General features: G+C 43.2%; 2 protein-coding genes across 4 annotated transcripts; both read right to left on the bottom strand.

The window, feature by feature from the left end:
* Positions 1-4,141: 4,141 nt before the first annotated feature.
* On the bottom strand, positions 4,142-23,738 carry VIK (VH1-interacting kinase). 3 transcript variants are annotated; one of them, XM_078588472.1, is made up of 11 exons: positions 23,114-23,737; positions 22,858-23,016; positions 22,431-22,505; positions 7,115-7,231; positions 6,403-6,497; positions 6,177-6,297; positions 6,012-6,091; positions 5,576-5,635; positions 5,282-5,489; positions 5,066-5,181; positions 4,142-4,476 (listed from the first exon to the last, which is right to left on the bottom strand). In XM_078588472.1, exons 1-11 carry the CDS (start codon positions 23,492-23,494, stop codon positions 4,341-4,343), a joined length of 1,548 nt encoding a protein of 515 aa, XP_078444598.1. In that variant the 5' UTR covers positions 23,495-23,737; the 3' UTR covers positions 4,142-4,340. The 3 variants fall into 3 exon arrangements, with proteins under 3 accessions (XP_078444598.1, XP_078444600.1, XP_078444599.1); XM_078588473.1 differs by having other exon boundaries at positions 4,264-4,490; positions 23,114-23,738; XM_078588474.1 differs by lacking the exon at positions 22,858-23,016 and having other exon boundaries at positions 23,114-23,736.
* LOC144714030 (uncharacterized) lies at positions 17,643-19,602 on the bottom strand. Its single transcript, XM_078588771.1, has 2 exons — positions 18,289-19,602; positions 17,643-17,948 (listed from the first exon to the last, which is right to left on the bottom strand). Exons 1-2 carry the CDS (start codon positions 18,902-18,904, stop codon positions 17,920-17,922), a joined length of 645 nt encoding a protein of 214 aa, XP_078444897.1. The 5' UTR covers positions 18,905-19,602; the 3' UTR covers positions 17,643-17,919.
* Positions 23,739-27,719: the final 3,981 nt, after the last annotated feature.

The following is a 27,719-nucleotide window of genomic DNA, read 5'->3' as shown; positions in this document are numbered from 1 at the left end:
AGAGTGTTTTGACAAAATATTTATCTCGTCAACAATCTCTAAAACTCACCCTTATCTACACATCATCATAGCATACTTACTATGCGAGAGATGGAAAGGGCAAAATTCTTGTTTTATAGAGTTTATTACAAGCGCACTAGATGTCAAGCAATGCACCAATCAATGGCTATGGAGAATGCATTACCTCATACCACTCATGGCCCGATAATCACCACCTATGTGTGACATACTCCACACATGGAGAATCTTGGTTGCTTTGATCTGCATCACCACTCGGTGACACATTGTCTATTGGTACCCACCGCCAATAGTCTCACTCAAGTTCAATGTGGATGGTGCAGCCAAAGGGAACCTATGCCTAGATAGTGGGAAGGTGGTATCCTCAGAGACCACAAATGAACTATCATTTTGCTTTATCACATTTCTATGGAGTTCAGACTAACATAACAACCGTGGCTATGCCGATACATGATGCCTAGTTCCTTATGAGGAGCGAAATCTTCACATTTTCATCGTATAACAAGACTCACAGTTGTTGGTAAATCTGGGGATATGTCAATCTGATTATAGCCTAAATAACCACCTAAAAAGCTATAATATAATTTTCATGCTTAACATTCAAGAATCTGATCAATAAAAGGAAAAGAGGAAAATGTTCTTTCTTTGTCGACAAGTTCAACTTCATGCAGTTGATGTAAACTCTCCCCTTGGTAGGAAATCTCTTTTCAATCTCCTCTCTATTGTTCTTAACTATTGTAAGTCCAGCTTTCTTAGGCACAACATGGATGGGGCTCACCCAAGGGCTATTCACATCCCAAACTTTCAGGTTTACTAATCATTGAGCTTCCCTCACAGGCCTAGCATTCTCCTCGACGTAAATCCAATGCATGCATATGTATGGGTCTAGTCTATTGAGGTCAATAAGTGACCACCCTAGAGCTCGACTATGTTCCATCAGTAGGTCAATTAGCCTGTCCTTTAGGGCAGATGCAAGCCACACATATATGATTACATATCTCTTTTCTGTGCTCCAAGAAGGCATATTTTATTTTTGATAGAAGGGGCTTAAGTTCCACCGTACTTTGTTGTAAAATTCCATGTTAAAAGTTCTCCATTTTATTTAATGATTCTAAAAATCTTTCCTCCACTACTTCATCCATAAGTTCAATGCCACGTACATTATCTACAGATCCAGATGATTATTTCATTTTTGCAATCTTCAGCTTCAGTTTGTCATTTTCCAATTTCAATTCCACCATGCATATCTCCCAATCTATCATGGCTTTGGTCGTTGCTAAGAAGGCTCTTCTCAAGATGATTGGAGCTTGTATAAACTCATAGGTCACCTTCATGTCAACCACTATGAAATCTACAGGGAACTAACAAAGTTTTCACCTTCACGATGACATCTTATAATATTTCATGTGGTTGCCTAATCGATCTGTCTACTAGTTGAAACTCTATGAAAGTGGATGTATTTACCCTAAGTTGAAGCAACTATATATCCCTTTCAACATGATGTTGACTGACCCTCTAGTGCCAAGCAATGACCTTGTAAAGGTCGTGCCTCCAATATCACATCAAATTGAAGATGATGCAATAGAATCCTTCGCCATGGTAGCCAAATAGCGAAGATGATTTTTCCAATGATTTTTGAATGCATCAACTGTAACTTAGATGATTGATTAAGTTTTTACAGTCTACCATACGCTAAGTCATCCTACGAGCGTCAAGAAAATAAGGAACTATATGTGCATGATAACCAATGACAAACATGTTGCATGAGTGAGTCAATACACTCATTTGTATCGTCTAGAGCACATGATCTAGCTTGGCACCAATAGGCTACAAAATTGACCTATCACTTGGGTTAAATTGATCCATGAATGATTAATTTATATGATGATACAATGAATTAATTTGGAAGGCCAATAAAGGTTATTAGACCATTGGAGTTATTAACTAGACTACTATGTGGGTATGAAGGGTCACATGTAAAAGATATTTTGGATGTTGAAAGATATAATTAAATTTTAGGGATTTTTTATAAAAAAATTTTACTTAGTTTAAACAAGGGAAGGGTTTCAAGTAAATTCACCGGGTCAGAATTGCTTAAGGCCCTACTCTTCTTCCCCCTTCTTCCTTTTGCTCATCACCTTTCCCCATGCAATTGGGACGATATATGATGACAAGAAAGTGAGATGGGGCATGCCAGGATGGAGGTTGAACATGCCAAGGATCCCGTGGATTGTAGAGGCTGCATAGATTTCCAACTCAACTCCTCTCACTCAAGGAATTGAGAAATCATGGATTTAATATGTGAACATGTGATTTCATTAAAAGGTTTTGAATGTTGTTCCAATCCCATTTAAAGTTTTCCACTACATGAATAACTTCATCATCATCCCGATCAAGGCCATCAAACCCATCAACAATCACGCAGTCGTAAATATAGCCCATATCATTTGTAGAAAAAACTGGAGAGTAATTCATTTTCTAGTTCGACAACCCTCATTTCTCACATTTTTTGTCATCTCACTAGTGTTGTGCCAATAAATTAAAATATGATGAATGGCAGGCAACCACGTGGCAGTGAAGGTGAACTTATCTTGATGTGATGTGACAGATGAAAGATTGATTCAGATGGATGACATGAGAAAGATTGACAACTTCATTAAAGGTCCATACAATTTTGAAAAATATGAAGTAGACCTCTCCTACTCTCTCTCCCTCTCTCTCTCTATGTTTATCTTCTCCCATCCATAAACCTGTATTTCCAGGATCTCAAAAAGAGGAATGGAGTGTGTGTGTGTGTCTAGGTGTTAGGCCCCTAACTAGCGACATTCCCCGCCCAAAGGTTTGCGTACTTATTGGGAGGGCGTGTTCGCATGAGACTTATGATCTGTAATCACTATGTCCTATTTAGTCCTACGATGCACTAAGGGTGGTGACGCCCAACCTGATCTTTCATGCCATCAACCCCGTAGTGGTGATATGTTGCGGATGGTGCGCGTGCTCGTTGGCGCTTAGGTGGAACAGATCAAGCGAAGTCCGCGTGTGCTAGGTGAACGGACCGTCAAGTGCGAGCGCGCGCGCGCCAAGTGCCATGCCCAGACGCCAACGCTTCTTGAAAGCGCCAAGCGCCGCGACAGCGCTAAGTGCTGTGCACGAGCGCGGGACATGCAGGCCGGGTGGCATGCCGCGGGTGATGCACGTAGAGTTGTGCGGGATGTTGCGCCGGCCGCGCAGGTAGCGCGCACATTGTTTGTGGGGGGCACAGGGCGGGAGACATCCTGTTAGGAGACTAAGGCAGTAACGCATTGAGCGTTGAGGCGGCATGGGGGCGTTGCGGCCCAGAGGGTAGTGTCGGGCGCACAACGCTCGGCTTGTCGCTCCGAATGCATGCGATAGGTGTCAACGCAGGTGCTGGTGGCATGTGTGATCGTTAAGGCATGAGTGGCATGTGTGATCGCCACGTCCGCAGGCACGCGGCGCCTGGCTTGGGGGCACATGTGTACCAACAAGGCTGGCGGGCGAGTGCAGAGCAACGAGCCTCGAGGCGGAGAGTAGACACTACCTTTGCGCGAAGCGCCTCGTCTTGCTACTATGTATCGTCCGTGGTCTTCCCCGTGTAATGATCATGACTATGATGTAACCACTTATAATATTAATGCAATGACCCTATTCCTCAACGGGGCTGCGTCACCACGCTCTCCTCTAACCCCTTCTATGTGATTTTAAACTATTGCAAAAAACTTATGTTGCACAAGTTCAAAGCTGCTCAGTGTTCTGTTCCAAGCACTAAGGCCGGCACACGCCAAACTCAAGCGATTGACATAGCTCGGGATTTGACCGCATGACACTAGAAGAGAGAGGGGTTACGAGAGATCAGCAAGAAAGAGGGTATGAGAGAGAGAGAGCATGTGAGAACAGAGGTAAGGTTCACTATTGATGTCTCATGACATGACAAATAAAGTACAATGACAAAATATGATAGACATGTTCCATTTTCAATTATGCATCATGCAGAGCACAATGACAATTGTCAAAAATAACATCATCACATGAACTCCATCGATTATCCTTAACCACTAGTTGACCGAAACTTAAATCACTTTTTTTTCCTTTTTCAAAACTTAAATGGGAAAAAATAAACCTCTTGAGAAAATTACCAAATCCATTGTCATGTTTATGAATACTTGGGCAAGAGTAAGATACCTTTGAAAGGCCCCCAGAAAGCATTCTTTCGCCAGAGACTGATAATTTCTTGTGAAACTAATATTTAATTTATTTAAATGCATATGAATGGGCACACACTCACAACCATGGTGTTGTCTACATCATGATTTGGCAGGGAAGTAGGCCGGGGAATGGTCTGCCGACAAGGTGGCCTCTCTGATCTTCTCCAGCGCCTTGAGGATGTCCAGAAAAGGAGGTCTCCTGCTCATGTCTGCGTGCCAGCACTCCTCTGTCAACCTGATCATCTCCGGCTGCATTAATTAGTAAGATGATGACCCATAAATTCAAAGATAGTTACGAAGGAGGGAAGAAAGAAAGAAATAAAGAATGAAAGGGAGGGAGGGAGCAAGGAAGAAAAAAGAGTGAGCAGAAATAATGAGATAGAGAAATTAAGACAGAGAGTGAGAGAAATAAATAAATAAATAAATAATAAACAAACAAGAAAAGAGAGGAAAAAAAGAGAGAAATATATAAAGAGAGGGAACAATAAAGAAACAAATAAATGGAGTAAGAGATATGGAAAGAATGAGAGAGAGAGAAACAAATAAACAAATAGGGGAAGAAAGAGATATAGAGAGAATGAGAGAAATTATGAAACAAATAAAGAAAGAAAAAGAGGGAGGGACGAGAAAGGGAGAAAGAGAGAAGAAAGAAAAAAGGGAGAAAAAATAAAGAAAGAAAAATGTATAAATGCGCAAAATAAAGAAAGAAGCACCATATAAACAGGAACAAAGTAAGAAACAAGCAAAGAATTTATGATCCTCTCCATTGAAGGAACACCATCCTTAGAAAAAAGGAATAATAAGAGATGTGGGTGGTGACTCACTTCTTAAGGTCAGGATGGATCCCCTTGGCGCGAAACATGGGCCTATGGCCCTCTGCCACCCTCTTTGCTGCCTCATAAGGCTCAAAATTTGAGAAGGGAGGCTCACCCTCCAACATCTTACCACCGACAAGCCATTGCACGAAAGAAAAAACTAGTCAGTGAACAGTGGCACAGGGGACAACCAACCAATGACAAAAGATAATCCAAGGAGCCCACCTCATACAAAATCATGGCAAAAGAGAACACATCTACTTTCTTGTCATACTTGCGATGTCTGAACACTTCAGGAGCCATGTACCGATAACTTCCGGTCTCCCCTGTCATCTTGTATACATCATGCGAATTCTGCACCTTTATCAGCTTGCTCAGTCCAAAGTCTCCCACTTTCAAATGGTCCGCACTGGAATTCACTAAAAGCACGTTCCTGAAAGCAACCCCCCAGGCATTGTTGATTTTCAAAATCCAGAGATTAGCACAGCCTATTGGAAAGAACAAGGACTTTGTCTGTACCTGGGTTTCAAATCCCGGTGAATAATGACGTTGGGTTCATTATGGAGATATGCCATGCCTCTGAAATTGTAGGGCTCATGGGTCAAAGTAGCCAATCAAAGTGATGTTTTGAATAAATAGGCATCCACTGATGATGGTGATTTCATCATCGTCTGCAGATAAGATGGTAGTGATGGATGTCATCGTCTTTGGCCTCCTAGCACTAACAAATGACGAGGACGAAGACCACCTGTCTCGTCCCTCGTCATCCAATAGTGTTGATAAGATGAGTGACAAGGGTGTGATGACCATGATGAGTCATCATCTTCATCCCCACCTGCCTATGAAAAACAATCTTTGGCATTATCATTGTCATCTTGGCATGGATGATTGTCAAGGGCCATGATAGCTGACTAACAAGATAGAGAGAATGGGATGAGGCGCCCAGGACATATACCTGGCCATATCTAGCGCAAAGCTGATAGCAGTCAGCGGATGAAGCGAGCCTTTCTCCTTCAGATATTGATGAAGGTCACCCTGTAACAAATTGAGGCTAATGCTTTCACCGATGCAACAAGGCAGTTCGAAGGCTAAGTTACATAACAGCAAGGATCATTCCTACCCCTCTCAAATATTCAGTTATCAACATCAATGGTTTCCTTTGAGTCACTGCTCCAAGGAACTGAACAATATTTGGATGCCGTAGTTTCACCAACAAATTAACCTCATGCCTGAAGTCCTGCCTGAAGACAAGAATCCCATGGTCAGAAATTAATATTTCTAAAAAAAAGAAACATTGTGAAAAAGCCCAGTATAAATGCAGCTCCAACAAAAACCATTCATCTTACGTGACTAATCTGTCATCAGAGAGTGATGGAAGTATTCTTTTAACTGCAACAGGTGTGCCACGCCAGCAAGCCTTCAGTATTTCCCCAAAAGAACCCTGAGAAAATATTTGACTTTAAGGCAGTATTTGAAACATAGATGCTTTATAACCTAAGTAGGACTTCCTGGACTTCAAACTAACCACTACCACCCATAACTATCAAGCATCTTTCAAACATTTAAAATGAATCCACCTCATTCAAGAAACCAAGTATAATCAATGCCCCGAGCACTTTGTATGCAACAAGTACATGTAAAGAGATTTGACCGATTTTCCAACTGCATGCAATCTCCTTAGCAATGGAAGAAAAGCAACTCAACAAGCTATTGACCAATTTTTAAGTATGAGAGCCTGTATCATGAATCTTTCCAACTGCATACTAGCTTGTGAGAAAAAAATGAAGGAACTCATATTTTCAAAAGAAATTCCTCCTTGAAACGTTTTGAGGTCGGATTTGCATCCAGTATGACAATCAGATCCTTCAAAAAACGGAAAAAGAGAAAAGGTTCTTCAATAGAAAACGGTTGTTTTAAAAATTGAGAAGAAAACCCAAGAATATGAAACCTTCTAGGTTTGTGCCTATTGGCTACTTAGAATACTCCGATAACTGTTTTTCTCGATCAATCCATCACTGAAATATGAATCAACAACAAAAAACATAAATGTAGACATACTTTTCCGATAAGAGTTGATGAAGAGAAGTCCAGCTCAGAAGGATCAACTTCCCAATCACATTTGTTTGGGAGTGGAGGTGGAACTTGTTTTGGTTCAAAATGGCTTCCACTTTGTCCCTGAAAATTAACACGTGATACTGTCGGACTTCACATTCCTCTGAGTTTCCACAACAGTCACCACGGTTAAAGGTTTCACCAAATAATCAAGAAAAAAATTTACTCAATTCCACATTTAAGCAGTCTAAATACAAGTCGCAAAAAAGGGGCTCAGCCCACTAGTAATCCTTAAGCCGCCTAGATAGCTTAGTGTTTACTGAAGGATATGTTTACAAATATGAGAGAAAGAGAAATTAAAGAAAATTAGAGGGGGAGAAGGGCATATAATAAAAAATAAGCGCTCTGGCTAACAGCCTCTTCAAGCAGCGTATGGCTGTTCCCCACGATGAGCTTGAACGCCAGTCTCAGAAATGTTGGTCCTGGCAGGCTTTTTGTGAAGATGTCTATTGTATGATCCAAATAAATACAGCAGTTGTATTCATAACACCAGCTACAATGTTTTTCTCAATGAAATATCGACCAATCTCAATGTGTTTCATCCTATCATGTTGCACATGGTTGCTCCAGATAGCAATGGGCTGACTTGTTATCAAAATTTACTTTTATTGATTCTGGCTCCAGTACTCAGCTATTCCAGAATGTGATAGATTTAGATTGTCTTACCGACCCCTCTGCCATACTCTGAATTCAGATTCTTAGAAGGCAGCGCCACCAAATGTTGTCTTCTGCTCCCGTGTTACAAGATTTCCTCTGTCCAACGAGCAATTTTCAGATGTAGACTTGTGAACTTAATTGATCCAGCATAATCATCACCCATATAGACTTCCATTGAGAGATGTGATAACACTTTTTAAGCAACTTGCAGATGATTCTGTTAAAATGTGATTCAGTCATCACCTTTGACAATTTCTTTGGCCAATGCCTCTTCCTCTTCCATATCATTTCTGTCATGAGATAGTGCATGACACTCATATGCTGCCAAACAGAGTAATATTACAGTGACGTAGCTAAAAATGTAGTCTTTGAGAGAGTCACGGTGATACGACCCTACCTCGAACCTACGAAAGGAGCAAACGCCTTCGGTCAACCAAGAGTTAGTTGGTCAACAGAGCTGGCAATAAATAAGTGCACAGGGTAAAGAAAGGCATTGGAGATCTTTCAGTCTTGAAGTGCAAGGCCTGGAGAGCCCGAGCTGCCCGATCCAGAGGGAGGGAATCGTAGTGTCTGATTCCCTAGTTCTTTCCCTTTCCTTCAATCTTTCCTCTTGGCTCTTGGATTACTGCCACACTCGAGCTCTTCTTGAATTCTGTTACTGTAGGGGGACTTCTGGGATTACCGATTCTTGAATTCCTGATCTCTCGTTCGCTCAACTGACTGATTTTGAAGTGAGGGGCGTAACACACGGCTGGTCCAACATGCTTTATATATAAACCCAACGTTGGTAGAAGTCACTCTTTTTGTTTCAGTTCTTTGTGTGTTCTATCTAGTGTTTTGGCACCCTCCCTGTTGAATCCAATGGGGCAAACTCTCTGATCATGGTTATCTTCCAATCATTCAGGATCCTTTTGTTGGAATGCCTGGACTGGTCTTCTTTCAACATTTGGCATCTTTTGTGGAACTTGTGCACCAGCTTTCTTTCTTAAGAATGTGGTAATCTACATTTCAATTGAAAATTATGTCGTGAGCATAGACTATAAAAACTGTCAAACCTTAGGAAGATCCATTCTTGAATAACATCGACCTGCTGCCATTGTATCGCAGCTTTCTTTGCAAATTGTATTGCAGATCCTTCATGGCTTCCTTAAACCTTCCAGACCATGAAGAAACTGACTGTTTACCTATTAATCTATAGCCCCATAGAGGGCACATATACACCTCCTCAATGTCTCTATGCAAAATTGCAATTTCAAAGTGATCTATGTCAAACTTGCATAAGCCCTCTCTCCTCTCCAGCTGCTCTCTGGCCTGAAGCTCTGTTGGCTAGGGTTTTGGCCAAAAACACACTTAATTCTATTGAACGGGATTGGCCTTTAAAAGGCAATACAGAGTGAGAGGGTGGGCCCCATGTCACTTAAACGAAATGGGTCACTTATATCATGTGGCCCATTAGTACATGAAGAAGAAAATAAAGGAAAACGAAGGAAAAGAAAAGAAGAAAAATAAAAGACTGTCTAACAATGCATTCCCGAGTCAAGAAGAGCAGCAAGGGCAATAATTCTTTTTTTTGTTTAGAGCTTTGTAACCAGGTAAGATGGTTAAAAATTTTCAATGATATACAAATGAGTAAAACCTTCTGCCACCAATCATGTCATGTAGCTCTCCAAAGTTCTATATGCACTGAACTTTAGTGTGCTTACCTGATATGACAGGTAATTGAGCCTAGGAACAGGACTGACAGAAGCCTGCCCCGGGCATGCCAGGGCAGCCCACTACGGCATCTACTTAAGCCTGGCCTCTATGGAGGTCAGGCCAGGAAATCACACTGTCAATTATAGAGAGAATTATAGAGACCATTTCCCAATAGTACATTCAGTTACACAGTATTCTCAAGAAGATTTTCAATTATACGGAGTAACTTCTGACCATGATCCAAGCAAAATCACATAGCAGAGTTCGCAAGATATTTGAAGAACTATGGCACCACGGGAAGAGTGACCTGATCGGTTTCCCTCCAGAGTAATCTGAAGATGCACCGGATCAGGGAAGGATGCAAGATGACCCGAGCGGTCCACATTGTTTTCCAATACTACATCAAAAGCTTCTACCTGGAAGACCAGAAAAGATGGTGATAAGACATCCCATTAGTGTATGAAGTTGTGTATCATGCCTCCAATACGGATGCTGGCTTTCTGTCCCTTAATATTTCCACACAACTTGACAAACCTTTTAAGAGAAAATTACTGTGAGAAATGAAATAAAATTCAGCTGCGAAAATTTTGGCCAGGGACTTCATACGATAGGGTCTAATTTTCACGTATACTGTCTCCTTCCTGGAACTGAATATCTAGCCTGTTTTTATCTGCTTGTTCCTCCTTGTACATTTGGATCTTAGCCATGAGGGTCATGAGTTGGTTCAGTATGTATTCCCGTTCTTGCAGCCGGGTGTCTAATGAATCCACAGGAGTAGGTGGTGAGATATATAACACAAGTGTAGCCCGTTCATTGCAAGGTCGTCATGTGCCCTCCACATGACACAAATTTTTGACTTTTTATGCAGATGACTCTGGGTCAGCCCTTGGTTGACCCTTATCTATCCGTTCCTTCTTGGGTCTTCTCTTGTATGACATGTATAGTACCTTATCAGAACTCAACCTTAATCTTCTCCCATGTAATTTGTGCAATTCTTTCCAAGGTGGCATTGAAAATTAAAGATCTGAGAATGCTATGTAACCTCACAATCTCCTGAAGAAACAGTTCTGCAATTACTGGTGCTAAAAAGGGTGTTTTGCTGGTACAGAATGTGCATACTTACTGAGGCAATCTATTACAACCAGGATGACATTGGATCCATCAGAAGTGGGTAACCCTTGAATAACTGATGGCTATAGTCTGGTCTGTAAACAAATCGAAACACTACTTTTCCAAAAAAATTATTCACACAGATAAAAAAGGAATTCTGCAACCTTATCTCACTTGGGCATCTAAGCTCTTATGATTTGACTTTGAGATAAGTATAAATCTGGTAAGCACAATGCAATAGCTGAGTCGTTCTCCCATTCAACAGAAGAAGCATCTCTGAGCATTTTAGCCATAGCACATTAGCATAACAACCTGCTACTTTACAAAGATTGATTGGCGTTTCCACATATATTAAAGGTCAAAATATATGCGTCAATTGGTGCTTCCGTATGCAGCATTCAAGGCCAACTCTGCGTTGATACCACATATATTAAAAGAGCTTTATGGTCCCAAAATGCAGGAACATGGGGGTTTCCTCAGGACTTGCAAAATGATTGCTCAACAATTTTATTGGCAAAGTATGAAAGGAAAAATCAAATCATGTCTCAGAATGCCGTATTTGTCAAACACATAAATCTTCTTTGCTAAGCATGGCATGCTTATTGCAACCATTACCGGTTCATGATAAGTTATGGGAAGATATATCCCTCAAATTTGTTTTTTGAATATAATAAGGGATGAACACCCGACGAATAGATGAACCTCCCATGTGGACCTTATAGGCCCTTCGCCCTTCTTTCAATCATCTTCAAAACCTCCCTTCTCCCATCGTTCGCGGGAACCTTGCTGCCTTAAGTCCTTCCGCTTCATGTATAGCTCCATCTGTAGAAGCCATTCTTCCTCTGAACAACATCTTGTTTCTGTTCAATCAGATGGCCTACAACACCGCTAGTGCTCGGCCACCTTCCTTGTTTCCTCTTCCCTCGCAATTCTGTGCAGAGTCCCAAAAAGCCATTTCAGATGTCACCTTCACCCTTGAGAGTATCTGAATGGCCCAAACAGTGCGAGCAAAGGAGCATTCAAAGAAAAGATGGTTGCAATCTTCTTCAAGCATAGCATGCATTGCGACGATGTGTCTTGGTATAGCTTTTTGCGAAAAGCTCTTGTCATTAGTCTTTTTCGTGCTAGCAGCCACCCAAAAAACCTCACCTTCAATGGGACTTTTTGTCGCCATATGAACCTGCATGCCCTGACTAATGCTGTGTCTTCCTCTTGCCCCTCCTGGATCATCGCATAAGCCTCTTGGACCGAGACGGGGCCATTTGTCCACGCCCAGCTGTCTCATTCCCCATCTTCTGGTCGTGTCTGGAGTATGGATTGCTGCATATCCATAAACTCAGACACACGCTGTCTGATAAGGTCCCCTGTATGATAAGGTTCCACGCGCCATCCCGGCAGTCACGCATGTGGGAATTTTGATACTGGGCAAGTGCATACAGTCGGGGGAATGTCTGGCTAAACTTGCTCCATGGCGACCACGCATCTCTCCAGTATTGAAATGTCGCCCCGTCACCAAACTTGGCCGAAAAAAAACCTTGCATTCTTGGAAAGGCCTGTCTCAGCCCTTGCCAGAACGACGATGCTACATCATACAGATCTGCCCTTCAGTCCCAATTCAGTCCCATACTGTAGATGTCTCGCAATAAATTGATGACCAGATCCTCTCGTGGATTCATAATTCTCTCAACCCATTAGGTTAGTAGTGCTGTGTTCATACTCTGCATGTGTAGGACTCCCAAACCTCCTGCCTTTATGGGGCGGCATACTTTATCCCGTGCCACTATCGCAAGTCCCCCTCTTTGTTTTGGCCCAGATCCTCTCCATAGAAAGCGTCTTATCATGCCTTCTATTCCCGACTCCTGTGGGTATCTTGAATATTGAGAGGTGGAAAATTAGAATGGATGATAAGACTGACCTCAGCAGCACCAAACATCCCCCTCTCTATAGTACTTTTGCTTGCCATCTCTCTAGTCATCTTTCCACCTCAACGACCGTTATGAATTTTGTCCACACAGGTGGCAACTCCCAAAGCTGAAATCCAATACGTAAAGGAAGCTAGAAGCTATGATTTTGTAAAGGAAGATGAAAATTATGACTGTTGAAACATCTTGGATTCAGATCTTAATATCCAAACCAGTAACGTACACTAAAAAGGGTATTTTCCCTAAGGGGTCAGTAAGATGCAACTTATGCTCTCTGTATGTCCTCCGACAACCCTGTACCTCTCCTTTCCCTCTAAACTTTTCTGATATGCGATCTGCCAGAGTCAACGACACTTTGATGGACAGAGAGCCTCTTTCAAATTCTGTATTCATGAGGATTGACAGCTTCCGTGTTCATTTTAACATTATCAGCCCATTTTAAGATGTTGGGACCGTTTAGCCTGTACAGTTCAGGGTTTTTGGGAAATTCATAAACATTCTTGTCATACTCAGCTGAGGCAATCACTGAACCAGAGAGAATACCCGAAGATTGGAAGCCATTGGACTACCAAATTCTGAAGGTAGAATAACTAAGGATGTTGATTGAAGTCTCCCTGTGGGCTTACGAGTGTCTGGGTTTTTTTCTGAAGAAACAAAGCGTCAGGGTTACTCTCAATGAAGGCGCTCTTCCCACACCAATGATAAGGGCTACAGCTCTGTTCATGAGTACTCCCTTGATAGGTTCTACTCTAGGAAATATCAAAGAAAGAAGAAGAGGGTGCCTGGTCAACGCACCGTTGACCAGGCGATCTGACCTTAAGCCTCTGTGAAGCCACCCTATAAATAAAGGGGTCGACAGGCAGGTATGTCATAACATTTCTCTTGACGCAACTGCCGATTACCATATCGGGAAGGCCAGAGCGGAGGATCAAGCCGACGCCGCCTGGAGGGAAGAGCTCTTCCAGATCTGGAGGAGACGCCCGAGCTCGAGAAGGAACTCCACGGAGGGAGGAGTCGTCTCGATCGCCTGCATTGAAATTGATAGTGTATATCTTGCATTTACCATTCTTGGAACACAAGTATTATTGTTGGCATATATCGTTGATTGGAATTCCGGTTCAGATAGGTTCGAATTGAACTTATCATCCCTCAAGGAAAAACAACTCAGACCACCTGAAAGAAATATCCCAATGATCAGGTGCACACTGTATCACAAAGCCAACTTTCACAGATTTAGAAGCAGATAAGTACTGTAGGACCTGATGGAAGCGCTGATACAATGAAAGAAGCTCTCCGGCCGTCAAAACGCTGTTGACTGCAGCAGATAGCAGATCGGAGAAATTTCAAGGGAAAGGAGAGGAAGAGGGTTGTCAAATGACACACAGAAAACATAAATCACATATTGTTTATTCATTAGGGCAATTACCTTTTGTAGGTACATACTGGGTGCAGATATTAAGATTGGAATCCAAGATGTTACAACCATCATAAATGAGAAGTCACAATTTGAGTAACTAAATGCAGGCATTCATATCATCAAAAGGAGCTAGCCACAAGAGGATAGGCAATCACCAGGATCTCGGTCGAGGGATCTGACTTTGCAATTGCCACATTTACATCTGCGAGTAGACTTTATTGATCTTTCCTGACCAATTTGATACAAATCGTATCAGAGTATCATGATCTAGAATCCTTGTCTGCTGCCCCACATTTTTAAAGCTCCTGTGTGTAGGGTGTAGAGTCAATCAGAGGTTAACTATAGTTAAGAATAGTGCATCGGTTCATCAATCTCCAGAGGTGAGTCATGAGTTTCATCACCTTCACAAATTAGAATCACATTTTGGATCTGCTTTTGTAATTCTTATATATTGATGTATTGTGATTCTCTCATGGTTATATTGAACTGCTAGCACAGTAGTAGAAGACAAATTGGCAGCTCTGACTATACAAGTATATGGTCGTTGAAAAGTTATAGGAGCATTGAAAAGAATGAGTTGACAAATCTACTAATGAAGGAAGTTTTCAAAAATCTGTAAAATATATTCAAATCTGCCTCAGCTCTAATAGGCACTTCCATCACCTCCCTCGTGCCATAAGGAGTACATTTTAAAACTTCATGTCAAATCGCTGGCAATAAACCTCTGAGATATGCTGTTTCATTGATCTCAGGAGCGACAAGTAAGAGTTGCGGAATGAATGCACTTTCCTTTTTCCTTGATATGTGTAAACAAGAAAAGAACAATTCTTGATAGCAAATGAAAGAGATTACAGGGTTTTATAGGAAGCCCTAATGGGCTGACTAGAGAGGGCCCTTAATGGGCTAACAAGAGAGAGAAAATAAAGACATGTAATACTCAGATCAACACTCCCCCTCAAGCTGGAGCGTGGATGTTATCCACACCCAGCTTGGAATAGAGCTCCTCAAACCTAGGGGCATGAAGCCCTTTGGTGAAGATATCTGCAAGCTGTTCAGCGGACGGAACATAAGGCGTGCAAAAATCTCCCGATTCAAGCTTCTCTTTGATGAAATGGCGATCGATCTCGATGTGCTTTGTACGGTCATGCTGAACGGGGTCATGAGCAATGCTAATCACCGATTTGTTGTCGCAGAACAGCTGGACAGGAGAGGGAACTGGACACCGTAGCTCATGAAGAAGCTGGGTAATCCAAAGTGCTTCACACAGACCATGCGCAAGGGCACGGAACTCCCCTTCAGCACTCGATCGAGAGACCACTTTCTGCTTCTTGCTCCCCCAAGTAATCAGATTGCCGCCCAAGAAGGTGCAATACCCAAGATGTGGACCGACGATCAACCACAGAGCCGGCATAATCTGCATCGGTGTAGACTTCAAGACGCAGGCCGGTATGGCGACGAAACAATAATCCACGACCAATGGTGCCCTTCAGGAAACGGAGGAGACGATGAGCAGCATGAAAATGGCTCATGCGAGGAATCTGCATGAACTGACTCAGAACACCCACTGAATATGCAATGTCCGGGCGAGTGTGGGTGAGATAAAGCAGTTTTCCCACAAGTCTTCTATATGGGCCAGGCTCAGCAAGCTCCTCATCCGCATCGGCACCAAGTCGATGGTTTGCATCAATCGGTGTCGAAGCAGGCTTGGCGTCCTCCTTTCCAAGCTCACAGAGAAGGTCCACCGTATACTTTCTCTGACAAATAAAGATCCCGCTGGAAGAATAGGCCACCTCTATGCCAAGAAAGTACCTCAACGGGCCAAGATGGCGAATAGCAAATTCTGACGAGATACATAGCCAGCTCAGTAATGGTCGTCGTATCATCACCCGTAATAATGATGTCATCCACATACACAAGAAGAATAGCGACTCCCCCTGACGTGGAATGGCGGTAGAAAAGGGTGTGATCACCATTACACTGACGGTATCCACGACGCTGCATGGCCGTCGTGAAACGACCAAACCAGGCACGAGGAGATTGCTTCAAGCCATATAATGCTTTCTTCAGGCGACAGACAACAGACTGCGGAGACGATGGCACTAAGGAAGTGTAGCCAGGAGGTAATGCCATGTAGATCTCCTCAGTCAACTCTCCATGCAGAAAAGCATTCTTCACATCATATTGTTGCAAAATCCAGCCCCGATCCGCAGCAAGGGCCAATAAGATCCGCACAGTATTCAGCTTGGCGACGGGAGCAAAGGTCTCCTGATAATCAATGCCATGTTTCTGAGTGAACCCTTGTGCCACAACCCGGGCTTTGTGGCGCTCAATAGAACCGTCAGAATTATGCTTCACAGCATACACCCAACGGCTACCCACGAGATGCTTCCCAACCGGTAGAGGAACCAGATCCCACGTTTCATTGTGAGCAAGAGCCTGAAGTTCTTCCGCCATGGCCTGACGCCAATGCGGAAATGAAAGGGCAATGTCCACCGTCTTGGGAAGGGAAGTGGCATCAAGGGAGGTGAGAAGGGCATGATAAGAGGGTGAGAGGCGATGAGAGGAGATAGATTCCGCCAACGGATAGAGGGGAGAGGAACGGGAAGAGGGCAGCACGGCTAATGAGGAGGTGGCAGGAGGGGTGGAGGTTGAGGGAGACGGGGCAGCAGGAGACGAAGAAGGAAGCCGAGGCTTGCGACGAGCAAGGGTAATACCATAGCGTTTTTCAGGCGGGCAGCGACGGATAGGGAGCGGAGGAATCGAAGAAGGTGCAGCAGAAGGGTCGAGCGCAGGAGCAGATACTGGAGGAGGCTCCACAGGAGGGGCTGAGACGGCGGCCGGAGGCGGGTCGGGAGGCACAATTGCTGGAGGAGCAACAGGCGGAGACACGTTGGGGCGGGGCCGGTGAAGAGGGACGAGGGACGAGGATGAGGAATTCGAGTGGATCGGAGGGAGATGGGGACGATGAGGGTTCAGGAGAGGAGGAGGAATAGTAGGGAAGCAATTCATCAAACGTGGCATCTTTGGTGACGACGAACCGACGAGAGGGTGGATGATGGCATAAATAGTCTTTTTGGGTGGAAGAATAGCCAACAAACACACACTTGATAGCACGGGGATCCAGTTTATCACGACCAAGTTGGTGGTTGGGCGCATAGCATACACATCCAAATACATGAGTAAGATGAGTTCGGAGAGAGAGAGTTGGAAAGGAATGCTGAAGACGGTCAATGGGAGTGGAGTAGTCAAGCACTCGAGATGGAAGGCGATTAAGAAGATGGATGGCGGTGGAGACGGCTTCCCCCCAAAAATACTTGGGCACATGCATATGGAAGAGAAGGCTCCGAGTCATTTCAAAGATGTGACGGAATTTTCTTTCGGCAACGCCATTTTGCTGTGGTGTATAGGGACAAGAAGTTTCATGGATAATGCCTTTGTCTTGGAAGAAGGTGCTTAACGCGGTGTTAACGTAGTCTTTAGCAGTGTCGGAGCGAAGCGAATGGATATAGAGAATTGAGTTTGGATAAGGGAGTAAAATTGAGGAATGACACGAGATATCTCCGATTCGTTCTTCAAGAAATATGCCCACGTGAATCGAGTAGCGTCGTCAATAAAGATGCGTAACCACCGAGAACCGGAAGTACTATGAATAGGGAAGGCCCCACACATCGGTGTGAATAAGGGAGAATGGGGTCGAAGAATGAGAAGATGAGATAGGATACGTGGTACGATGATGTTTGGCAATTCGACAAGTAGTACAAACAAAACGGTCCACAGAATGGCCTTGAAAGAGTTTAGGAAAGAGACGATAAAGAGTAGCAAAAGAAGGATGGCCGAGACGTCGATGAAGAAGCCACAAACGCTCGTGGGAAGCCGAAAGGGAAACTGCCGCAGCAGCAAAAGCAAGAGAACTCGAACAAGGACGAACAAGATAGAGCCCCTCATGCTCCTCAGCAATGGAAATCGTCCTCCCCGACACCTTATCACGATAAAAACATGAATTAGGAGAGAAGGTAAGGTCTTGTTTCAAGTCGCGAACAAGGCTAGATAGGGAGAGAAGATGATGAGTAAGGCGAGGAACATGAAGAACTTTAGATAGATGCATAGAAGAGGAAAGGGCCACACGACCAATACCCGCCACGGTGAGAAATCGCCGGAGGCTGTTTTAACTTTGGAGGAGCCAGAAACGGGTGCATAAGTTTGAAAGGCTCGAGGATTTGGGGTCATGTGGGCGGTGGCACCGGAATCAAGAAGCCAAGTGGAAGAGGAAAAAGAATGGCCAGGAGGGGATGTAGGTGTGGGAAGATTGGTGGACATACCTGCGTGGGCCAAGGAGCATGAGCCCACGACTGGAGGATCAAGCAAGCGGCGTAGACGCTCCATCTCTTCCGGAGTGAAGCTAGCGGGCGAGGCACTAGTCGGGAGAAGACCGTACAGCATAGGCACTTGACCCGGGGGGGGCACTGACGAGGCGGCTGCAGCAAGGTTGCTCGGTTGTGCGCGTTTCCGTTGAAGCTTGTAGCACGTCTCCTTAGAGTGACCTCGCTTCTTGCAGTAATTGCAAAACAGCGAAGGATCACCCTTTGGAGAATCCTCCGTCCGAGCCGTCGGACCACGTGGCAAAGAGTCGGGTGGTGGAGTCGACGATGGGCATGCAGACGAAGAGGAATGAGCTACAAGTGCCGAAGCCGAGTTCTGGGCCTGCTGAAAGCGGGATTCTTCAACCCGCACACTGTGGAGCGCATCCTTGAAGGTAGGACCAGTCTCCTGATGAATAAGCTGAGCCCGTACAACTTCATATTCCGGGTTCACTCCCATAAGAAACTGGAAAACCCGAAGTTGAAGAGTATATTGGCGGTCCACCGAATGGGGGTCGGGCGGCATGTAGTAGTCAATTTCATTCCACAACAAAATGAGCTCCGTACTGTACTCCATGATAGACCGGTCCCCTTGACGCAGGTTAGCGGCCCGATGTACCAATTCGTACAGAGTCGCAATGTTGTGCTTCTTGGAGTGGCTCTCAAGTGTTGCTTACCAGACCGCCCGAGCCGACTCTAGAGACATGAATTCACCTTTAACACTAGGTGAAATACTGTCCAAGAGCCAACGATGAACTACCCCCTCAACGTCCAGCCAGTCATAATACTTGGGATCGGTCCGGGAAGGTCCGTCTTCTAGAAGATGGCGCATGAGACGCCCTTTTAAAGTTATATGGACGTACTGGCGCCATTGCAGGAGATTGAATCCAGTAAACATACCATCCGGAGGCATCCGAGGCAAAGAGGATGGTCTAGAGGAGGACGACCAATTCCCGAGCTCGAGAGGCACCGCAGATGCATGTGGCGTAGATACCGGCGTCGAGTCTGGCGTAACAGTAGAGGTCTGGGCTTCAAACGGGTTCGTCATGATGAAAGCAGAGTAGACCACAGTCAGAAGGCGCCGGAACGACGAGAAGCCGGGACTGCAGGCGCCGAGACGTCGGGCGCCGGGATAGTGGGAGCCGGGACGGTGGGAGCCGGGACGTCGGGCGCCGGGACGTCGGGCGCCGGGACATCGGGCGCCGGGACGGCGGGCGCTGGGACGACGGGAGCCGGGACGGCGGTCGCCGGGATGGCGGGCGCCGGGACGACAGTCGCCGGACGGCGGCGCGCCGAACGACAGTCACCGGACGGCGAGCGCCGAACGCCGGGCGCGAGCCGGGAGGGCGCGAGCCGGGCGGCGCGAGCCAGCGGCGCGAGCCGGGCGGCGCGAGCCGGGAGGGCGCGAGCCGAGGGCGCGAGCCGAGGCGCGCGGCCAGGACGGGCGGGCGCCGGAGCGAAGACGCTGGGACGGCGGACGTCAGAACGACAGCGCCTGGGAGGCCCGGAGCGAGACGGCGAGACCGAGCGCGAGATCAGGCGGTCGTGAGAACCGCCAAGATCGAGCGCAAGGTCGAGCCCAAGAAACCCAGATTAGGGTTAGGGTTAGGGCTCTGATACCATGTAAACAAGAAAAGAACAATTCTTGATAGCAAATGAAAGAGATTACAGGGTTTTATAGGAAGCCCTAATGGGCTGACTAGAGAGGGCCCTTAATGGGCTAACAAGAGAGAGAAAATAAAGACATGTAATACTCAGATCAACAATATGTATCCTCCTCAAGAATTTTGCGGGAAGGTTTGCGTTAGTTTATTCTTAAATCTTCTTCGCTTTCATCAGTGTCTATTGAGTGTAAGCGGGCGATGTGTTATAAGTGGCCCACATGACTTATTCCCCCTTGTGCCAGTGGGCCACATATAAGTGGCCCATGTATGCTGGTATTTAACCAGCTATTTCACGTGAATTCAGCTTAGGGCTTAATCTTTCTTTTTCCCTCTTTGTCTCTCTATGTTTCTGATAGGATCCTCAACCTATCTAGGGTAGTCTCATCATGTTAGACCACAAGGGCATTTCAGTCATTTGGTTATTGTGTATTTCCTTTAAATACGGATGTCCTCCCTTTAGGAGGGCAGCCAAGAAGAATGAAGTAAGGTCTCTTGTCTCCCCTCTCCATGTCTAGGTCCTCTCTCTCCCTCTACGATCCCTGTCCCTTGTGATCGTCTCTCCATTTCTAGGTTCGCTCGTCCCCGGTCGATCCCTGCGTCATCAGTTCGGCCTCCTCTCAGATCATTCTTGTTTCTCCTCTCTACCAGGAACTTATACCTCACCTCGCCCTCTACTCCCCTCGAATATGAACTTAGACTGAGGATCGTATCAGTTTTGTTCAACCCTAATAGGACAGCTGACGGTGGACTAGGAATAGGAGACTTCCCATTGATAGTTTGTATCATAATCTGCCCAATTTTCAAAACCAACTTCTTTTTTAAAAACTGACTTCTTGCTCGGATTAATAAAACAACCTAAAGCAGATTCTTCACGATGTGCAATTTCCAAGTTCGTTTTTTCATGATCCAGCATCAGATATCATTAAATGAATTTTTCCGCACGTCTAATCCATCCTTCTGCATTCTCTCCCTGTAGTTTGGTAAGTCCCTTCCTAGAAACGAGATTCCACATCTAACTTTTGGTTGGCCAGTCATTATTCAGGCGGATCTCAGGAAGGTCATGTATCTGGTACTGCCAAAGGAGCCTGCTGATTGATTTACTCATCCCATTTAATTGTAGCTTAAGAATCACCATCTGATCCATTGGATGGTCCATAACACCTGTTCTTTGTTGAAATTCCAAGGAAGCCTGACCGACTATAGGATCTTCATCCATTTTCTCGAACAGACGAAGGATTGATTGGTTCTGATACAAATGATGTGGATCTCCTCCAGATCTGATTAAATGCACCAAATTTCGAGAATAAACATTCAAAAAGAATGAGAATTCGTCAACCCTGTGTATTCTTTTACAATAACAAAATCACGAACTGAAAGACAGATATTCACAAATGGGGCCTAGGATGAACGTAGAGATTGTCAGATAACGGGATCCCACCAGATCGGTCTTGTCCTTCAGAAGAATTCTCAAGATCAGCGTCCTCCTTACAGGATCTGAGAATCTCCAGTGCTCAAGACCACTCCCCCTTGTTCTTGAACAAAAAAGTGCCAGATGTCTTTCTTGAGGGAAATATCCTTTCTTCAGAGGGCCAAGATTGCTACCACAATTCAACTTGGCCCTTGACATGCCTCCCTCTGTACACATACTATCCTCAAGTATCTATTGGCGAGTTTGGAATCAATATCTGGCAAAGTGATAATCAGGTTTTCTTCCTACCCAATGAATCTGGAGAGATTGTCAGGGGGGTCAACAATTTGGTGTGATCTCCCTGATCTTTCTTAAAAAAGAAAAGAATCTGGAGAGATAACAGAAATAATGGGCTCATTCAACTTCTCCTACCCACTAACTTGGCGGATCTACTTGAGAATACATTTACAAACATGAGATAAAGAGGGAGCAATGAAAATTAACGGAGGACAGCAGGATAAAAAATAAAATAAAGGCTCGTTCTAACAGAAACATTAGAATAAAAAATAGCTTGCCTTTACAGAGCAACCATTTATATTTACATTTATAGAAATTAAAAGACCTAATTTTTTCAACATGCAGTTGCAGTAACAACTTTACATCTAATGAGAGAAGGAAGACAAAATCCTCACCCTTAGAAATTGTTTACCTCTTGTTCGCAATAACGGCACAATCAAATATGACTGACTAATATAATATGCATCGTAACATAAAACCATGAAAGTGTAAGCAAATCAAGTTTAACATGAAACCACAAAAAAGGTGATGGAAAGGACATAGTAAAAATTTTGAGGGTAACAATGATAAATTCTGCTGATACTGCCTTCTGTAATCTTCCTGACAGAATGTTAAGCTTCGAAACACTTAACAGTTAACTGCATATGATATTAAGAATATTTTTAACCATAAAATATCATGACATAAATCTGAAATCTGATAAGACACATAATGAATAAAAACTTCAAACTCACAAAAGATGAGCCGCCATGTTTCTTGAGCAGATCTATCATATTTTTCTTCTTAGCTCCTTCTGCGTCTGCTAATGGCTGAAATTCAAGTATAAACTTGGTGAACTGAGTAGAAATATGGGAGAATACTGTGAAAATGATTAAAGACGATTCCACTATATCCATAAGAGCTTCATATGGAATTTTTTAGCAACTACCGCAGAAAATATATGGTACAATGCTCTTATCTTTCCAATTCTGCAAGCGCGGCATTTTGTAAACATTATGTGTTCAGTTTCAGGATGTCCTAGCATTTCATAACAATTCGCAGCATAGAGAATCAATCTTACATCCATTTAACACAATCAATCCTTGGTTTAGAAAACCTCTAACACATTTTAGTTTTAGTTTTCTGATTACAGCATTAATTAAACCAGATCACGCCACACACCATGCAAAGCATGATTTCTGGACCATTTCTCCACTGGTGCGTTTCATCCTTGCGCGGAGCCCCCAAGCAGGGACCATGAAAAGTGAGAGTTAAGAACGAACACAAAAAGAAATCGGACAATGGCTGGTAGAAAGATCTCATGCCGTTTTTAAGAATGAACTACAAAAAAGACTCGAGAGTTAGTTTTGTGAGTTATTATCCGGCCAATCAACAGCATATGAAAAGGGCAGAGGAATGAGGAGAAACTCGTTCTTACGGTATTATGCCAGCGATCCTGGGCGTTGACATCGGCGTTGTTATCAAGAAGACAAAGAGCGACTTCCATCCAGCCATGGAGGGCCGCCACGTGAAGCGGAGTTCGGTTGTCGTAATCCCTCGCTTTAACCAAAGAAGGGTCCTCCTCCAACAGCTTCCGAACAGCGGACACGTCGTTCTGGTGCGTGTGCCACAAAATCAAAGAAGTCCGACTCACCCTCGCCTTCTCCCTCACCCTGTCCGTAGAACCCACTCCAGAAGAGGGCGACACGCAAGGCGAAGTCCCAGAAGACGACGGGGAAGTAGCGCAGCTCACCGGCTTGTTGCCCTTTGCTTGTAATATGGGCAGAGACCCGATGCCACTATCTTCGCCGTTCTTCATTCCGAAAAACCGCGGAATGGCAAAAGTATGCGAATTTCGTACCCCTTGATGACCGCGCCGATGAAAAATTGCGGGCCGCCCGACGCAGATCGAGCGAGAAATTTCTCGACGCGGAAGAAGGCAGGGGGCGAGGGTCCTCCTCCCGGGATCAGGCGGGGTGAATGAAATCTCCCCTGCTGCTCATCTCTCTCTCTCTCTCTCTCTCTCTCTCTCTCTCTCTCTCTCTCTCTCTGAGAGAGAGAGGACGGGAGGATGCGTAGATTGATAATAAAGAAGAACGTTGAATTTCGAAGCGGCGGCTACTGTCATCCTGACCGTCCGATAACCGCAGATCGGCGATCCGCCCCACTCTCTCTTCGTCCTCACGCGGACAGCCGGGGGCCACCTTAGACAACCAAAACCAATTATACGAGAACACGTGGTGGAGAAACTCGGACAGTAAGTTCACCGCATCTTTTTGGGCCAAAGATGACGGATGGATATTTATGACGGCCCATTCGAAGAGTTTGCAAGGGACTCTTCTGTTGTTTGTATCACAGGGAAATATTCTCTCTTTGTTGAGTTAATGGTCACCCAATCAGGATTCCTTGAGATGCTGGATTGGATTTCAATGAAATTGTAGGACGGAGAAAAGATAATATCTTCAACTCTTCCATCGACAGAGCTTCGTGTAAATGCCAGTGATGCACTTGTGTGTTGCCCCAGTTGTGAGCCCTAATGTAGACATTAGAGAATGTTTTGTCAGGGCTCACAGCATTTCTGCCTCGATAACATTATAAAAATGCAAAAGGAGAGGAGAAATGATAACCAGAATATAAAATTACAAAGAGCGGAAAGGGACTTTTAGCCTATTGGATAAGAAAACTTCCTCAGAGACTTGGTTAATTCTGTTATTAATTTTTTGTTTCAAAACTTGAGCTTTTTATTAAATTGAAACTTTGCCTTAACTCCTTTTCAATTTCTCAAAGTGTTTACAGATGCATGCTTCTCTTATGACTGTGGAAGGTCAAAGTCAGACAAGGCCAAACTTAACCGGAGGTCGGGCATTTTAGGGCTTTTAATGTCCGGTCCAATTTAGGTCTTCATGTCAAAATTGACCAAAGAACAAGCACAATAAGAGTAATTAGTATTATTAATAATACTGTTATTATTTATAGAAAGAGATATAAATCACTAGTGTCCCTTCCCCCCCCCCCACCCAATCCCTCGTTATCCTTGTTTGGCTCTCCAACATGAGATCTGTTGAGAGTCAACTGCACCACTGTTGCCAGCTCCGCTAACAGCCACTGCCCAAGCCACTACCACAGTCCAACTGGGTAAACCTCTCCCCCTCTATCTCTATCGATTTCTCATCCTTTCACTTCCACTTCGCAATTGACTTCATATCGTACTGATTGAGGCACCCACTTCTGGAGATAAAGATAAGTTCGGTGAACTCTTTTAATAAAAACAACCAATTATCCATCCGCAGCGTCTCTTTACAAATGATCATGAGATAAATCATCATCATATGAGCAAGAATGAGCAGTTTTATTCTATTGTATGCCCCTTGTCCTATTATTTTACTATTCTATTCACCCATCATTTGATATATCCATGTATTTTTTTATAAATATCACATGTCTCGTTAGGAATTCAAGGCTCATAATAAATTGAACAAGATTAATGATTTTTTTATTGGCTTGTAGGCCACTTATTATTAACACTCATCATCCAGGTTACGCTTTATATTTTCCCTACAAAAATGTAATGTTATCCTTTAGTTTTCCCAAATGTATAATAAAAATAATCAACTTTCAGATGAACCCCATTTTTATCCAGTATAGGAACACAATAAACTTAATATCAATCCTTTTTTTCCTACTCAAACATTTTTAATTATTTTTTGGTTTATTTGGAGTGATAAAATTTTCTTGGTTGTCAAAAAATCTGAAGCCTAAATGCAGGGTCACCATCATTTGGATCTAATATATTATGAAATAAAAATCTAATGATATAGGTAATTTGTCTCTCATTAATTATCTATATATCTATTAAAATGTGTCTAATATTTTAAAAACATTGAAAATAGTAAATAATAACATTCATATATCAAAAAGATTTCAGGTCACCTGATCAATAATACATTTTAAAATCCTTTTAACAATAAAATTAGTATATTTCACTATTTAATATAGCTTAAGCTTGATTTGTCAACCGCACATTAAAATTTTTAATTTTATACAATTTTAATATTTTATTATTTCATTATTTATATTTTGTCTACTTAAGAAGTTACTCTATAAATACTAATTCGAAACCTTAAATTGTTATGTGAAAAAATTGTTAAGTCTTCCAATTTAATCAAAAAGTGGGACTATTTTAATTCAAACTATTTTTAAAAAATAAAATTTCCACAATATATTATTCTTTCTAAATATTTAATTTTTTCCCTAATACGAAAAAATCCTCGCATACAAGTGTCCGCATTCTCATTTTATCTAGTTGAGTAAATTTAGATATATATACTTTTTTTTATACGAATCATGGTTGAATAAACTTGGAGATATTATAAATTTTGATTATGATACAAATAATAAGGATCTTAATATCGTAAAAGTTTAAACTCCAATAATTATGTTTTTCCTATTGATAAACCATATATCAGGGTTAATTTTTTCGTTCAAGGTTTATATTTTTACAGAATAATTTCCCTGGTTTTTGAACTTCATTTATCCTTAAAATAATGACGAAAATAATTAACAACTCCAATTTATTTCAAAGTAATTTATTTGTTTCAACTATATAATACATGTGTAATTCTCACAATAAAATATGTGAAGACTAATTACTCAATCTCAAATATCAATGCCATTTAATAATTTTTAGATACCAAAAAATTAAGATTCCTATAAACTATTCAACCAAGAATCTCATATTCTCCTTATTTAGAGAGGAAATCAATCTTAAATCTTGGTATCTTATTCTGTCATAATCTTGTCCCTCGTTGGGATTTTTTGAAAATAATGATATCGCTCAACCATAATGTTTTCGAACAGGTGTTTCCTGTTGGTCTATCCCCAAAAATTGATGGCATACAATTGTAAAAAAAATTCTTGCAAATCGTTGGCAAATTCAGTCACTCCTCATTTTATTTGTATCATTATTTTAGTACAACCACTATGTCGTTTGTCATCACTCACATTCATTTCAACCACATTGTGTTTTGATTGAAGACATTGTGGTTATGCTTGAAGATGATATGCCCAATCATAGAGTTCTTGAGGCACTTTCATGAGCAATCATTTACTAACAACATTTAAGCCATATGTGATGCATGATGACTATGACTGTGATGCAGGATGACTAGGATTGACACTTGTAGAATGGCTAACTCAACTTGGGATGGATAAAACATACTACAAATAAACACGATCGACTTTGAACATTTAAATCCGGCAAAAAATGTTGATGGTGCAGCCCCTTTCCTCGGTCAAGGGCGGGAGGACTGCCTTACAACCACCGTGGTGAAAACAAAACTCCAAATCCAATATCTCGAACAGTCGATTACGAGAAGATTCAAACCTATTCAATTAACCTATTCTACTAAGTCCAACGGCGGTGGAAAAACACGTGAGAAGATACTGGATAAAATAATGCGGATCACCAAAGAGTGAAGGGTGGACCTTGAGCGTCGGCAAAGTGCGAGAGGGCGATGCAGAAGTTGTCGACGCATTGTTGGCGAGAGCGAATGATGTGCACTTTGACAGCGTGACGCGGATCCAACTTTCTATAGCAGGCGGGTGACAGCGCATGGTAGGCAGGTGGGCAGGCGCGGCGCACGGGCGGGCACAGCGACTACGGGCAGGAAGTTCTCCTCTCAACGGCGACAGCGGTGACAAAGGCGGTAGCGGTGGCAAACGGCAGCGGCAGAGAAGAGATTAGGGCAACTTTCTGTAGATGAAACGTCCCGTGTACAATACAGCATTGGCCTATGTATAGGCTTTGGAGGAAAGAGAAAAATTTAAATAACTATAAAATTCAAATCTAATTTTAAATGACGCTCTGATCCTGGGTCTGAAGTTGACGTTGGTGATGCGTCATGACACGGGACGTTTCCTGCGGTAGTGGTGTCACGTCCGGTGATAGTGCATGGTTGCGTGCACCACCAATATGATTTTCTAGATTACTCTTTTATGTGAACTATTTATTAACAGTTTGAAGGTATAAAACGAACCAATTGGAA

The sequence above is a fragment of the Wolffia australiana genome, chromosome 16 (assembly GCF_029677425.1).
Source record: "Wolffia australiana isolate 7733 chromosome 16, ASM2967742v1".
NCBI classification, from domain to species: domain Eukaryota; kingdom Viridiplantae; phylum Streptophyta; class Magnoliopsida; order Alismatales; family Araceae; genus Wolffia; species Wolffia australiana.
The sequence above is the reverse complement of the archived record's forward strand: the minus strand, read 5'-3'. Positions and strand labels throughout refer to the sequence as shown.

Excerpts from the sequence above, each read along its gene's own strand:
- LOC144714030 (XM_078588771.1), bottom strand. The coding sequence starts at position 18,904 with ATGGAGTACAGTACGGAGCTCATTTTGTTGTGGAATGAAATTGACTAC. Across the intron at positions 17,949-18,288 it reads ATGCTCCTTGGCCCACGCAG|GTGTCGGGGAGGACGATTTC; the intron begins GTATGTCCACCA and ends TATCGTGATAAG.
- VIK (XM_078588472.1), bottom strand. The coding sequence starts at position 23,494 with ATGAAGAACGGCGAAGATAGTGGCATCGGGTCTCTGCCCATATTACAA. Across the intron at positions 6,498-7,114 it reads CATCAACTCTTATCGGAAAA|GGTTCTTTTGGGGAAATACT; the intron begins GTATGTCTACAT and ends ATATTTTCTCAG. Across the intron at positions 5,182-5,281 it reads TTGCCATGATTTTGTATGAG|ATGTTGGAGGGTGAGCCTCC; the intron begins GTGGGCTCCTTG and ends GTCGGTGGTAAG.